This window comes from Megalobrama amblycephala, linkage group LG4 (genome assembly GCF_018812025.1).
Source record: "Megalobrama amblycephala isolate DHTTF-2021 linkage group LG4, ASM1881202v1, whole genome shotgun sequence".
In the NCBI taxonomy this organism is placed as follows: domain Eukaryota; kingdom Metazoa; phylum Chordata; class Actinopteri; order Cypriniformes; family Xenocyprididae; genus Megalobrama; species Megalobrama amblycephala.
This window is the reverse complement of record NC_063047.1, coordinates 50,381,845-50,396,679: the sequence shown is the minus strand read 5'-3', so window position 1 is coordinate 50,396,679 and position 14,835 is coordinate 50,381,845. Positions and strand designations below refer to the sequence as shown.

The 14,835-nt window shown below is 36.4% G+C and overlaps 1 protein-coding gene across 6 annotated transcripts in view; it reads left to right on the top strand.

The window, feature by feature from the left end:
- The window catches only part of smtnb (smoothelin b), an 88,906-nt gene that overhangs the window by 65,212 nt on the left and 8,859 nt on the right, over positions 1 to 14,835 (top strand). For 4 of the 6 annotated variants that reach the window (XM_048189825.1, XM_048189824.1, XM_048189828.1 and 1 more), the window contains 9 exons: positions 4,108 to 4,281; positions 5,429 to 5,504; positions 5,671 to 5,703; positions 8,001 to 8,174; positions 10,183 to 10,245; positions 10,332 to 10,395; positions 10,833 to 11,006; positions 11,094 to 11,214; positions 12,620 to 12,771. In XM_048189825.1, coding sequence (XP_048045782.1) covers positions 4,108 to 4,281; positions 5,429 to 5,504; positions 5,671 to 5,703; positions 8,001 to 8,174; positions 10,183 to 10,245; positions 10,332 to 10,395; positions 10,833 to 11,006; positions 11,094 to 11,214; positions 12,620 to 12,771 — 1,031 coding nt within the window. The remainder of the gene's footprint in view (positions 1 to 4,107; positions 4,282 to 5,428; positions 5,505 to 5,670; positions 5,704 to 8,000; positions 8,175 to 10,182; positions 10,246 to 10,331; positions 10,396 to 10,832; positions 11,007 to 11,093; positions 11,215 to 12,619; positions 12,772 to 14,835) is intronic. The other 2 variants (XM_048189827.1, XM_048189829.1) reach the window with 1 other exon arrangement.

The window sequence follows — 14,835 nt, the reverse complement described above, 5'->3', positions numbered from 1 at the left end:
TAATGGCGCTATTTGATGCCCTTGGACTGCCTGAACCGAAACTGACCGAAGAGCAAGACCTTGATCCAGCAAATGACAATCCGTCTGATGTTGAAGTGAACCCAGTGCAACACCCTCCTGCCTTTGCTGCTGTTTGCCACACATCGCCTGTATCGTCTCCAACCGGCAGTGTCTCACAGAGCAATAGCATGGTAGTATAAGTGTGTCTGCTTTCCAGATAGTTTTACTGAGGCAAATAATCACTACTGCTCATTTTGCGGTAACGTGAGAGAAAAACAGTCTTGCACTGAGAACTAAGCCATGTCTTGAGAGCACTTGGGATTGGCTCTTTTGATTTGGGCCAGTTTGGCAAAATAATAGCAATGCCCTGGCATTACATAACACACTTAACTTTGTGGTTTGTAAAAATGATTTCATCCTGTAAATGAACTGTGACTCAAAGATGCATATTTTAAACTCTTGCAAAATTGGAAGTGGTAGTATTTTGCATATTTATGCTTATGAATGATGGAAACTAGTTTTTCCTTCATGAATCTGCTGTCATCATTTGGATGGTTTTCGTTTTGAAAGCATCATTTTTCCACTATGTGTTATTAGTCATATGCACTTATGGTGAAAAATGTGGACTGGAAAATCTGCCAAGGAAACTATGCAAATGTAGGGGTTCGAGTTAAAGCTTTAAGATACTTTAATTGAAGCTTGTGCCATTTCTCTCTCTCTTCAAAAATAGACACACATAAGGCTCCATTGGAAAGGAGTGTAAACTTCCCATAACGTCCCATCTAGTATGAATAATCAGTTTTGTGTGCATTAAATTATGCTTCAAATAGATTTTATGGCATAGCACAGTACATTTGAAAAAGTAATGAATCATGTGGCCCATTGCTGTCTGATTAATTGAAAGTCTTAGTGTTTGAGTTTGCTTCCAGGAAGAGATTTGATTCAGTCAGATCAGATTTTCCAGGGATCTTTTGATTTAGGGCAAGTTGCGCTCTAGATATAGTACAAGTAGTTCAGTGGGAAGGAAAGAGTTGGTAGTAATTTAATTTTGCGTGCATGTGCTAAAGTGAACATTAGTTTCCTAGATTTGAAAAGTATAGTAAGGTTTGTTTACTGCTTGGAATATGCTTTATGTGGTCAAAAGTGGGCTAAAACCCATCTGAATTTGCTAGTGTGAAGCAAAGCCTTGCTAATTAGGGATTAGTAAGAGGTAAAAAGATGGTAACTCGCTGTGGCACAAGATTTGCAGTAAGTGTACGAGTCTATTTCTGTATGTGTCTGGTGCAGGTCTTTGTACGTGTTTGGTTTAGGATGTTGCGCATCACTGCGAGTGGATGCCAGACTCTGGGTCAATCTGGAAATGGCACTTTTGCATTACATGGCATTGATTTTTTTTTTTTTTTTTAAAGGGCTGCCAATGTTAGCACATTACCTTATGAGATTAATTAAATAAGTCTGATGTCGTTAAATGCATTTAAAGTTCACCCAAAATGTACCCATAATTTACTCACCCTCAAGCCATCCTAGGTGTATATGATTTTCTTCTTTTAGCTAAACACAATCGGAGTTATATTAAAATATATCTTGGCTCTTCCAAGCTTTATAATGGGAGTGAATAGTAACCGATATTTTGAAGCCCAAAAAAGCACATCCATACATCATAAAAGTAATCCATATAGCTCCAGTGGGTTAATAAAGGCCTTCTAACGTGAAGCTGAGCATTTTTGTTAGATAAATATCCATATACGCGAGTTGATTCCGACGGAAGAATGAACTTTGATAGGATAGAGTAGGGCTACATGATTTATTGCAATTTTATCGCACGTGATTATTTTATGCGCAGCTTGTCAGAGCTGTACGGCTCTGTGATCAGTAGTAAATGCTTCTCCATATGAAAGCCAGAGGGTATAGATAACATGAAGTTGATAACGTGCGTTATTCCAGGAAATCCCTATGGGCATCATACCAGTGTTAATTTCGTTGACAAATGATTTCCGTCATAATTTTTGTCAACAACATTTTTTTCACAGACGAAAACGAGACGATGACTAAATAAAAATGAGTTTTGAATGACTAAAACTATGACTAAAATCTACTCTAATTTTCGCCAACGAATAAAACCGAGACAAAAATGAAAGAGAGGGATGATTTGGGAAGATATCCAGTCAGGACTGCTGTCCTGTGTGGAAGATGCGGACAAACTAAATGGCATTTTAGTCAAAAGACTTTGACTAAAACTAAATCAGAATTTGGTGTCAAAATTAACACTGCATCATACTATCGCTGTAGCTGAATAAAGAGAAGATTGAAACGCTTCGATTGATTAAACATGACTAATAAACAGACGACTGCCTTATTCTGTGTAAGAAGCCACACCATCTCACTGAAGGACGCTCAACTTTCGTTATGAAGTGAGTTTGGAGTAAAAACATGTTATTAAATGTTGTCTTTTGTTGGACAAGATGTTAATAAATGCTTCTCATGTCTGGAAAGATGTTTGACGCGTGTTGCTTTTTCAAATGTACATTTTAAGCGACTCAAACTCACAGTACTTTCAGATGGATGAGCATTTAGAGCCATACTTCATTGACAATCTGGGCATAAGAAAAAAAACACAGCCTTTGCGATTTCATAATTGCACTAGGATTCGTGTTTAAGTGCATATTGTGCGATAAATCGTGCAGGATAGAGCAAAACAAAGCCGGTCACAAATTATAAGTCTAAAAGGAGAATTTTTAAAGAGAAATGTTGGAGGAGCTTGAGTTTGTTTGAACCTCAAGAGTTTACGCTCACCTAAGCATATGATACTCCTACATCCTACGTCATATGCTGGAGCTTGTGAACGCGCAGGACGTTAGCGGAAACTAGAAATTACAGTTTATAAAGTTATAAAAATTGATATTTTCCTTACAAAAACTCATTGCTTCACATTAGACGGCCTTTATTAACCCTCTGGAGTCGTATGGATTACTTTTATGATGGATGGATGCACTTTTTTGGGCTTCAAAATCTCGGTTACTATTCGCTCCCATTATAAAGCTTGGAAGAGCCAGGATATTTTTAATATAACTCTGATTGTGTTTGACTGAAAGAAGAAAGTCATATACACCTAGGATGGCTTGAGGGTGAGTAAATTATGTGATAATTTTCTTTTTTGTGTGAACTAACCCTATAATACCCTTAATGCATTAACCTGATTTGGCGTAACTTTATGCAGATCATAAAGTTGCGCTTTGTTTTGTCTTTTTCTCAAGCATCCCATACCTTGGATATCTAAATTTCCGTTCTCTCCAAGTGCTAAACCCTCTTCATTACTAACCGTCCAGCCCGGTGCTGGCGGTTTGTTGAAGGAGAGATCAGTGAAGAACTGAGTGTGACACGGATGAGAGCGGCAGGCTAAGGCTCTCAGGGACATTCACAGAAATCATTGAGCTCTCATTCCTGTCTAAATGTCAGCGAGCTTCCACGGCTTTTGTGTAAACACAGCTGTAGTCATAGATCAGATTCAGAAACATTCTCTCCCTTCCACCAGCCCCTTTTTCCATCTCCCCTTTCTGCTGTGATGGTTTCACTCACTCTCTGCTCTTTCTTGCCCATCTCTCCATCACTCTGCTCTCTTTGCCCGTTTTATTTTTGGAAGGGTATTTTTATTGTCCCTGCTCTTAAATCCTGATGTCAATTGTGCTGCTGTCGATTATAACCTGCTTTAGAGATTAGCTGTTCAGAGTTATAAATGTCATCACTGTTTTAGTGCCATAGTATCAGATCTCAATAGGCATCTGTCTGTCTGTCAGCGTTTTAAGGTTATTCTTTCCATACGCTTTTCAATATAATGCATTTTAACATGATATAACATGAATTTTGTGACGATCATGCATCTTTCTACAACTTTTGAATGTTGAGCTTGAATTTAGTTTAACTAGTTTAAATAAGTAGCATGTAGATTAACTCAATGTAAAAAAGTCTGAAAACCCCAAAACAGTTTTTCACTGTAAATTATAAAATGACTTGTTCTTTTTCACTTCAAATTTTTTTTACAGTGTACCTTTATATTGTATAATGTATACATGTATACATTGCCGTCTTTCTCTCCCTCCACACACACAGATGGAGACGGAGCCCATCTCTCTTGTGGGTGAATCTGTGAGTGAGATGGCTCATGAAGTCCCTGTGCTTCCCAATGGCTCATCCATGACCTCCATCAAAACTGAGGTACAAAGTGAGAAGCTGACCACAGAGAAGCTGCAGGACATTGAGGACGAGGAGATCCTGGACAAAATGGTACTTCATTTCTCCCACTGACCTTTTGAACACTCATATATCAATTATATACAACCATGCAATCTCTTAATTATCTAAATCCTGGCATGTGCCCAAACATCAGACTTTCGACATCCAATCTGATCTTCATTAATATTTTTTGAGAATTCCTTACTCTTGCTTTAAATAAAATCAGCTAATACTTAAATCTCTTAATAGAACAAAACTGACCAATATTTAAAGGAATATTTCACCCCAAAAATGGCATTTTCTTGATTATTTACTCATCCCCGGGTCATTTAAGATGTATATGACTTTCTTTCTTCAGCCGAAAAGAAAGTAAAGTTTTTAAAGAAAACATTCCAGAATTTTTCTCCATCTAATGCAAGTGAACAAGGCTCACCATAGTACATTTTTGACAGTCCATATTCCATATTTAGGCAGGTTCAAAGTAATCCACAAAACTCCAGCCGACGAATAAGGGTCTTCTCTAGTGAAACGATCAGCTGTTTTCAGAAAAAATAATGTATATAATTTTTAACTAAAACTGTTTGCCTTGGTACAGCTCTGCAATGCACGTCCACGAGTTCATGACCTCTCCAGTGACGTGTGCACATTCGAAAGGCCGCAAAAACCAAGTAAATAATCAGAAAATGCTCATTTTGGAGTGAACTATTTCTTTAAATCTCTTAAAAGAACAAAACCAACCAGTATTTAAATATCTTAATTGTCTTTGAACGCTCAGATGTGTACCCAAGTCTCTGCAGCACTCATATGTACTAGACAACACTATACTGTAAATACAATAAAGCTACAGTAGATCTAAAATCTGGAGTATCACTTCTATCATCATTTTATGTCGTGTCGTATCATATCATATCGCCCTGCCCTAAAACTTGCTCTATGTAAAGGCATTATTGACATAACAGTAAGACTAAAGCTGCTTTGAAACGATGCTTATTGTCAAAAGCGCTATACAAACAAATCTGACTTGACTTAAAAAAATAAAAACGGTGCCTATGTGGGCTATACAATTTTAAATTTTCACATTCATTGTTTCATTAATTGAGACATCTTTCAGAAATGCTGTACATATCAGTATGGAAGTTTTCTTTATAATTATAATATTGTTAATTTGTTTGGGTTGGGCTTTCGTTTGATTTCACAGCTTGATGATTGCAAAGATTTTGAAGAAAGGAAAATGATCAGGACTGCAATGAGAGAACTGCGAAAGAAAAAGCGAGGTGATTATTTGTTTTATTGTACAGCGCTCATCTCTTGTTCTCCTCTTCTTTCTTTTTTTCTCTCTATACTGATGGGTGTCTGTCAACATATAAAGTGACTCAGTTCACAGTTCTAGACACAGTTCTTCCCTATTGTTCAGTCCTGTTTCTCTCTCTTTGCTCTCAGAGGCTAAGCTGGGATGCTCACAGGAGGAAATGGGTAGGGTTTCTGGATTGTGTGTGCTTTTGCCCTGCTGACCCCTTGCTAATGCCCAGGGCCTTAGTGAAGGGTCAGTTAGAGCTTCATTGGCTATAGATTTGGTTTGTATTTGCAGATACGGTATGTAGTTTTTATTCACTGAAGTGACACGTGTGATCTTGTCATTGTATTAATGTTCTTTGACCGTGCATGAAAGTGAATTTTTAGTTTGTAATCATGTGGTGCTGCTTGCTTTGTGTTTGCTTGATGAAATGTTTACACACACACGGTGCTATATTCATCTGTGGTGTAGGGGTGTGTGATATTGACCAAAAAATATATCCTGTATTTTCTGGAATTTTGTTGAAAACGATACTTAGACAATATTTTTCTGAATGGTGTGTTCTTTGTATCTTGACTGGTTTAGGCCTGTGATGGACAACTGAGTCCCGAAGCCATTTATTTTTTGTGAGGTGATAATGAAAAATGAAATCAGTGTCAACAAAATCCATTTCTGCAGATCAGAGGTGGCATGAATGCATTTACACTGCAATTACAACTGCATAAATGATGATATGAGATTAATCTTAAAAAATATATATTAATATTAAAACATGAAATTATACTTTAAAGTCCCCCTGTATTCAATAAATTTATCTCTTAAATCTTTTGATCACGAAAAGGACATATGAAGAGTTCAGATGCAAAAGCCTCTAAGTGCCATCTGATATTTTCTTCTAAAATGAGCATTTTTATCAAGCTCGTATGTTTCGGTTCAGTTATTTCACTTTAATGGCAATTAATAGGTCCTTTTCATTGCCATTAAAGTGAAATAACTGACCATAAACATACAAGCTTGATCAAAATGCTCCTTTTAGAAGAAAATTTCAGATGGCACTTAGAGGCTTTTGCATCTGAACTCTTCATATTTAAACGTTTTTTCTTGTGAAAAAAAACCCTTGCTTAATTTAACACAGGCAGATCTATGAATGTCATTTAGCCCCACCTCCACTCACTCGCACAAGCTCAGAGATCCACTCGGTCAACTTACTGAGGTAAACGCTGTACAATGGTATCACTCTTTACAACATCGGACACATAAAGGTAATTAATATGATTAGCCTTTTGCTTGACTATGTTATCAAACAGCTAATAATGTGTTGCTAATGTTACACAAACCATGTTCCCATTCACCATGTCTGAGTCAGACAGCTGCCTTCTAACAATCAGTATCCTTAGTGGAGAAAGACATATAGTTCATCATAACATAGTAATATACATCATACACCCGATATACTGCTAAATGTACCTGATTTTTCATATCAACAGAAAAATATACCGGGATAATCTGGCTGCTCTTGAAACTCCCTGCTTCAGAGCAGTCATAGTTAATGATATGCTAAAGCCTGCCGGCACGTTGACGTGATTGGTTACAAGGTAGTTTGTGACATAAGAAACACCAGTGATTTCAAACAGTGTTTTTGAAACTGTCTTTAGATCACGGCAGTTTTAAAGAGAAAATACTCAGCAATGGTGTTGACTTAATTTGCACATGGTTTGTCTTAAAGCATATTAAAAACACTTAATAGACATATAAACAACATTTAAAAACTTGATTTTTACCACATGGGGACTTTAAATATAAGCTAAAATTGTCAGTAGATGGCAGCAAGTTACTGTCTTAACGAGTGAGTTAGTCATTCTTTCATTCAGGCGAACGGTTCATTGAATCATTCACTCACCAAAAACAAAAACAAAACCCTGCTGTCTGTTGCTCGGACACGCACTCAAGACTGCTTTGTATATGACTTTCGAGACTGCTTTGGCTTTGTTTGTAACTGTTTTCTTTGACAAAAAAATATGATAATACTGTTTTTATAATGTAACTCAAGATATTAACTTGATTTTTGAACTGTTGTATAAAATCATCACATTTGGTATCACATCAATATCTCGATTTACAATCATGCTGATATTGGTGAAAAACAACAACATGTCAGCTTGCACATCGTTAAAACTACAATTATGATATCGTAGACAATGATCATACACCCCTACTATGGTGTTAATCTAAGATGTTAGCACTATCACACAAGTGTTATGAAAGTGAATGTGATTAGATTCTGAATTGTGTGATTTCTGTGGCACCAAAGTTGCAAAAATAATGTTTTCGGACAGGTTTCCTGAACGCGCTCCCTAGTCAGATAGTCCTGCCCATTGAACATGGGAAAAGTACTGATGTGGTCTTCACCCTAATTTCTCTTCCCTCCTTCTTTCATACATCATCCTGACGATGTTCGTTTTGCCCATGTCCTCAGACCAGAGAGAGAAGGAGAGAGATCTGCGTCTGCAGGAGCTCAGACAGCAGCGGGAGGAGAGATCCCAGAAAGGCCGAGTGGGTGCGGACACCAGTGAAGTGGTGATGAAGAAGGTTGAGCGGTCCAAAGATGGCTCCACTATCAGCCAGATCACCAATCGCGTTTCCCATTCAGGTACCACAGCAGTAATGTAGTGACCTCTTGCTTCATTGTATTTTTCCCCTGCAGTCTACTTTTAAAGTTCAAGGTTCAAGTCTTGTTTTCTTGCTCCAAAAACGGCCATAATTAAAAAATTTTTTTAGCATGCACAACGTATATAACTGTAGCATACATCTGACAATTAACAGTAGATGCACAAATGTCAGACCGGTCATTAAAATACAAACTGAACAACAAAGGACCCAATATTGAGCCTTGGGGTACACCAACAGAATTGGTAAACATTTGTGAAGTCTTATTGCCTACCCGGACACACTGTTTTCTATCAGCAATATATGATCTTATCCATTTAATTATCTCTGGTGAGAAATTATAATTTGATAACTTAATTAAAATCTCATTGATTTACTGTATCAAAATCTCTCTTTAAATCTAAATATACAATTCCCACCATACATCCTTTGTCAAATTTAGATTTTATATTTTCTGTTATATGTAATGAGAATGGAGTACTATTCAAATGTGATGGTAACACTTTACTTGAAGGGGTGTGCATAAGACTGACATGACACCTTCATAATCTTGACATGACACGTGTCATGAATATGAAGGAGGTTTTATGCATGTGTATGACAACTGTCATTAAGTGTCATTCGCTCAATTATGTCATTTTTAATGCAAAGATGACATTGTTTGAGATGTCTTTGTTACGACAACTTGACATAAACCAATACATCATAACCTGTCAGTGTCTTTGTCATGACAACTTGACATTAGCAAAACATCATAACCTGTCACAAACATGACATAGCAGATTAATTATCAAACTTAAACTATTTAGCTTTATGGGTTAACATTACATTATTTTGGTAACATTTCAGTATAGGGAACACATATATAAACGATTAACTATGACTTTTCCCTCAATAAACTCTTAATTTACTGCTTATTATAGTTAATTGTTAGGTTTAGGTATTGGGTAGGATTAAGAATGTAGAATAAGATCATGCAGAATAAGGCATTAATATGTGCTTTATAAGTACTAATAAATAGCCAATATTTTAGCCATATGAATGCTAATAGTAAGCAACTAGTTAAAAGACCCTAAAATAAAGTGTTACCATTATTTTATAAGTCATCTTTTTTACGAAATTTGAAATTGTCTATTATCTGACCTTCTGTTGGAGGAAACTCAAAAAACAAAAAAAAAAAAAAAACATGAATGAAAAATAGTCATGACGCTGTTATAAAATTATTTGTCAGAGTATTGTCACTTAATGACATTTTAATGACAAGTTCAATTTGTACCACTGTACTTGAGCTCAAGATACATATTTATGACACTATATTATGATGACCTCATGACAGCCAATGTCAAAACCAACCACATGACAGTTAAATGCAATGTTAACCAATAAAGCTAAATGATGTCAAGTTGTCATGACAAAGACACTGACAGGTTATGATGTATTGGTTTACGTCAAGTTGTCGTAACAAAGACATCTCAAACAATGTCATCTTTGCATTAAAAATGACATAATTGAGCGAATGACACTTAATGACAGTTGTCATAAACATTCATAAAACCTCCTTCATATTCATAACACGTGTCATGTCAAGATTATGAAGGTGTCATGTCAGTCTTATGCACACCCCTTCAAGTAAAGTGTTACCGTTAAATATATTTAATCTTTCTCATACCTCTCATATACAATTATATGGCTGAATTGGGTTTGAAAACATAAATATGCACTCACAAATACTGTAAACAGACAAAATATGATATATATAAATAACAAATCAACTATATTTTCTGTATATCAGTCTGTCTTATAATTGGATGACCTCTTTAAAATGAGTTACAACACTTTTTTTTTCCAAATTATTTTTATGCCGCCTGATCCTTTAACAACAGACTTTGTTTGCTCAATTCAGTTCAAATTTAGTTTTCATTCAATGGCATCAGTGCAGTTAAATCGATAATATTACTGAATAAACCTCTTTTAAACCCCACTGTGTGCAGATGATAGCGGCAGGACGTCCCGCAGCACTATCATGGAATCCAGCTATGTTCAAAAGACAGACAGTAAGTTGATTGAACTCTTTTTGTATTCAGTATTTACTCTAATTTCTATCAGCTCCCATATCAAACCCTCTTTTCTCTCATCTCAGAGGGCTCAATGCAAACAAAATCCTACAGTTACTCCAGCACCACGTCCACTAGGAAGGTCGGAAGGTGAGTGTTTTAATGTTGACATGAATTCAAAAATTACCTTATTTACTTTTCTTTTTTGGGCCTGATCTTATTGTGCATGATTATGCAGGTCATTCTTAAAATAATTATCAAAGAACTACTCAGTAACTGCCCTAGATAACACAGATAAATCACGCCCTACGTACACTACCGTTCAAAGGTTTGAGGTCAGTAAGAGTTGTTTTTAAAAGGAAATTAATACTTTTATTCATCAAGGGTGCGTTAAATATATCATAAGTGACAGTGAAGACATTTATAATGTTACAAAATAAATTTTGATCTTTCTATTCATCAAAGAATCATGGTTTCCACTAAAATATTAAGCAGCACTCTGACTATAAATCCTTCAACATTGTTGAAAACAGAATAATTTTGGTCTTTTGTAATACTTTTTTGTTCTATCTCTGCATTTCCTTCAGTGTTTTTGACCGTGAGGACAACACGTCTCGCAGCTCAAGTAGAACATCAGCTCTTGACCGCAGACAGGCTGAGAGATCAGAGCTGATGAGGGCGCAGACGTTACCCAAGACATCTGCCGCACAGGCGCGAAAAGCCATGATAGAGAAGCTTGAGAACACTGGAGGCTCTGGAGGGTGAGCACATGGGTTTCAGACAGCTTCAGGCTCATTTAGCTCACAGAAGTACCACCTATTCAGCAAAATTTCTCTTTCTGCCTGCAGCAACTCTGCAATTACTCAAGTAAACAAGGTGCAGCGCTCCACAAGCTTCGGTGTCCCCAACGCAAACTCCATCAAACAGATGCTGCTGGACTGGTGCAGATCCAAGACCCGTTCCTATGAGGTAACAGGAGAAAATCAGTTCCTGACTGAAAAATAAAACCTCAGTCATCATTAGCTTACCCTCAAGTCGTTCCAAAGCGCTTTGTACTTTCTTTCTTCCATCGAACACAGTTATTTAGCGTGTGCTTACAATTAAAAAGTGAATGAGGTCTGGGGCTGTCAAGCTCCAAACATGACAAAGCACCACAAAACTGCCCTAAAAACAGTTCTAGACTTGGAATATAGTGCATTAGTGTGCTATATAAAGCCTTCTGAAGTAAAACAACAGCTTTGTATGAGGAACAGACTCATTATTCACTCATTTCTGATTTCTCATTCATGTGCTATATTTGTATACTACTGTTCAAAAGTTTGGGGTCAGCGAGATTTTTTTAAGAATTTAGTACATTTATTCAACAAGGAAGGACACTAAATTTATCAAAGTTGGCAGTAAAGATATTTATAAAGTTTCAATTCAGTGTGGAACTTTCTATTCAATCCTGAATCCTGAAAAAATGCCACGTTTTCCACAAATATATTAAGCATCACAACTGTTTTTAACATCGAGAGTAATAAATGTTTCTTCAGCAGCTAATCAGCATATTAGAATGATTTCTGAAGGATCATGTGACACTGAAGACTGGAGTAATGATGCTGAAAATTCAGCTTTGATCACAGGAATAAATTATATTTTAAAATAATTCAAAATAAAAAACAGTTATCTTAAATTGTAATAATATTGCACAAGATTACTGTTTTTTTTAGGGCTGTGATGAGACAGTTAGTTCACGAGACGAGACTAGATTTTTTATTTTTTAGAAATACTCAATGATGAAATGCATAGCTAGAAAAATAGTCTGCAGGTGCGTCTGAAATGTTTTAACTAATCACCTTATGAATGTCAATTCAGTTCTACTTTCTGAGAATTAATTATCACATGCAGTAAAATGATTTATGAGCTTCTACAACTTTTTGACCTCCCAACTGAACTCCTTTCCACAAATTGATCATAGAAATAAAAACAGTATAAATAAAAATGAATAACAGTTTTCTCTTAGTCTTGAGTGCATAAAATAAGTGCAACCATAATCAAAGCACTCTCTCAATATTCAAAGTGCAAATAGAGATCAAGTCTTTCTTCAAGCATGATACAGAGCTGAAAGATGCTTACAACGACACAGCCCAGCCTAAGATAGCTTTCATATTGGGGGATATTTGCATGCTTTCAAAATGCGGGGTATTGAAATCGAATGTATTTGAATGTGTGTGAATCGGGAGCATATAAATAAATGCAGCCTCGGTGAGACTTCTTTCAAAAACATTTAAAAATCTTACCAACCCCAAACCTGTGAACGGTAGTGTACGTTCTTCCTGCCAACCGTTGTTCTCTGTCTCCATGTTTTTTCTCTCTCCTACGTGTCATGAAGAATGTGGACATCCAGAACTTCTCCTCTAGCTGGAGTGATGGGATGGCGTTCTGTGCTCTGGTGCATAACTTCTTTCCAGAGGCCTTCGACTACTCCAGCCTCAGTCCCAGCAACCGCAGGCAGAACTTCGAGGTGGCCTTCAGCACAGCAGAGTGAGTCCATTTGCTCATATCACATGATCAGACGCATACAAGAATTATGAACTATAAAATGCCAGGCAGGAATACAGTTCAATTTGGGATCTGAATGTTTGCACTATGGGGTGAATTCACTAAACAGTTGCAGCATTATTCACAGACCACCGGGAGTCCAACGTTAGCAGGTGTATGTTCTTGCTAAATGTGTTGATTCAGACGCATTCTTCCATGAACTGATGCATTGAATGGCTATTAACATATAGAAAATACTCGCTCCCTTCAATGCAAACAAGGCATTTCAGAAACACCGGCCTCATGCAATTAATGTGTTGCTGTTACCACAGATGGTAAGCTGGTGTGAACAGATTCCCTTGTTCAAGGAGTGCCTTTGTGCATTGTTTTAATAACATTAAAACCGGGCCAATATCCAGACGTGTCACATGCACATCTTAAGCTGAAGTGTCTGGATGTCACAGTGGTGGAGCGATGCTCTACAGTCACAGTAAAGTCTGCCAGATTGAGGTGGTCTGCTGCGCCCTCTTCAACCTACCACTCAGAACCGGCTGGAGAATAGAGCGCAACAGTTGGGTTCCGGAAGAAAAACCCCATTCATTTTCTCCATAGGGAAATTGATTTTTAATGATAACTTATGAAACTTTAAATACAGCCTTACTGTGAGCTACAAGGTTGTTAATCGATGGTATTTGCTTCTGTTGAAGCCATCAGCCCACGTTATTTCAGCTATATTCAGTGTTTAACAGTGGAATTTGTGGTGAAAAACTACATTACCCATAATGCTGTACAGAAAATTCCACCAATTATAGTCACAGCAAACAAATCACACCAATATTTTGCAATAAACTTAAAATATATTGTTTTTATTGATATAAACAACAGTTTTAAATGCATTGTTTTATATTTCTCCATTTTTAATTTGATTATGCTGTTCGCAATGCTTAATGGGATTGTAGTTCTTTCCCTCACTAAAGCCTTTGGTCCGATTTTCAAATACTTTTTTGCTTCAGATCAAAGTTTATCATGCTGTGATTCTCGTAGCTGGTTGGATTGGCTTATAAAGCTTTAACAAAGACTTTTTAAAATCCTTATGGGAGAAATAAATGGGAAAAAATGCTTCTGGAACCAACGCCGCTAAAAAAGTGGGCGGGAACTGTTGCACTCTATTGTATGTAATCATTTTGTAGGCGTGTTTGTGGCAACACCTGATTTGCATAATTTCTTTTGTGAATCAGATTTTGAAACTATGCAATTGATTTTTAGTGAATTGCCCCATGTTTCTATTATTTTCAAACTTCAAATAACACACTTAGGCAAACTCTGGTAAGATTTTTTTTAATGCTTTTGAAAGATGTCTTTTCTGCTCACCAAGGCTGCATTTATTTGATCAAAAATACAGTAAAAGCAGTAATATTGTGAAATATTATTGCACTTTAAAATATCTGATTTCTATTGTAATATATTGTAAAATGTAATTTATTTCTGTGATACAAAGCTGAATTGTCAGCAACATTAGTGTCACATGATCCTTCAGAAATCATTCTAATATGATGATTTGCTGATTGGAAACAGCATTTATTTTTAATTACTGTAGAAATCTTATGTAACATTATAAACATCTTTATTGTCACTTTTGATCGATTTAATGCATCCTTTCTGAATAATAGTATTAAAAAAATCTTACTGGCCTCAACCTTTTGAATTGTATATAACATCAGTTATTGCTCATAATCCATCTTGGATATTGATGTCTTTTTGTATTGTTTTGTTTCTGAGCCTGTTTTAATCCAACCGAACCTATTAACAATTTCATCCGACATGCATCTCCAGTCCTCTTGGATTAATCATCTTTTAATAGCTGTCATTTCCTTTAGTCAGGTCCACTTAAATAACTAAACCCTAAGTACTAGCTTTTTAAGTGATTTACATTTCTCCTCCGCTCCTTTTCCATTTCCCAGTAACATAACATTCATGCATTTAAGCTCCTTTTTAAATGAGAAACATCCAGCTGAACGCTCAAATAACAGAAGAGCAGAGAATAGCCTGAGAATAGGCCTTAACCTG